General features: G+C 29.9%; 1 protein-coding gene across 1 annotated transcript in view; it reads right to left on the bottom strand.

Moving 5' to 3' along the window:
* LOC119594306 (activating signal cointegrator 1 complex subunit 3-like) overlaps nt 1-843 on the bottom strand; it is a 28,924-nt gene that overhangs the window by 10,861 nt on the left and 17,220 nt on the right. Inside the window, exon 23 of the mRNA XM_037943365.1 lies at nt 379-520. Coding sequence (XP_037799293.1) covers nt 379-520 — 142 coding nt within the window. The remainder of the gene's footprint in view (nt 1-378; nt 521-843) is intronic.

The following is an 843-nucleotide window of genomic DNA, read 5'->3' on the forward strand; positions in this document are numbered from 1 at the left end:
ATGAAATCTTTTACCCCTAAGATTTAAGGAGGAGGGTATATGTTAAGAAAAAAAAGAAAAATACGTGGACCAATGCACATTCCCTGCATCAACAGGTTATGGGTGTATGTATTTCCTTTCTTTTCTTTTTCCTTTTTTATGCTATGCCATTTTTTATGCAAATTGATTCTTATGTTTCTTTTTATATGTAATATCTTAATTTGTTAACCTGAAAATATTGCTATACTTTTACTTTTTATTGTCAATATATCCAAAATGTTTGTATCAAACTATTTTAAACACTACATATATGGTAGTTTGCTGATATTATATTATTATTAACATTATCATCTCTTCCAATAAACATTTTATTTTAAACAAACATAACTTCTTTATTACGTGAAATCTGCATTGATGTTTAGTGTAACCCTAAGAACGGTTCTTGTGATGGGTTGGATTTTGGAGTCTATCTCAAGTAGTGGAAATTGCCAAGCAGCAGCTTTAATTTCCCTTCCCATCCTTTCGTGCCGGATCATCTTGCCTGTGTAAAAAAATCTAAATTACTCTTTTTGGTTATAAATAAAAAAAATACATGAATCATATTATTCATACAATCCAAATATGTAGTCTAAAAACATCTGCAATACCATTTATAAATGTAAAACAATGATGGATTAAACATAATCAGCATGCAAATACATAAAGGGAAGTTATGCCATCAAAGACAGATTTACCTACAATCAACCATCTGCTGTATCTATGCAAAAAAAAAGTTCATCACTTTACAATCCTTACCTCTGACTGAAAGTGGCAATGCTCAAAGGTATAGCTCAGATTTTGCAATTACACAAGTTTAAGTTCAAC

Source organism: Penaeus monodon, chromosome 33 (assembly GCF_015228065.2).
Source record: "Penaeus monodon isolate SGIC_2016 chromosome 33, NSTDA_Pmon_1, whole genome shotgun sequence".
Taxonomy (NCBI): domain Eukaryota; kingdom Metazoa; phylum Arthropoda; class Malacostraca; order Decapoda; family Penaeidae; genus Penaeus; species Penaeus monodon.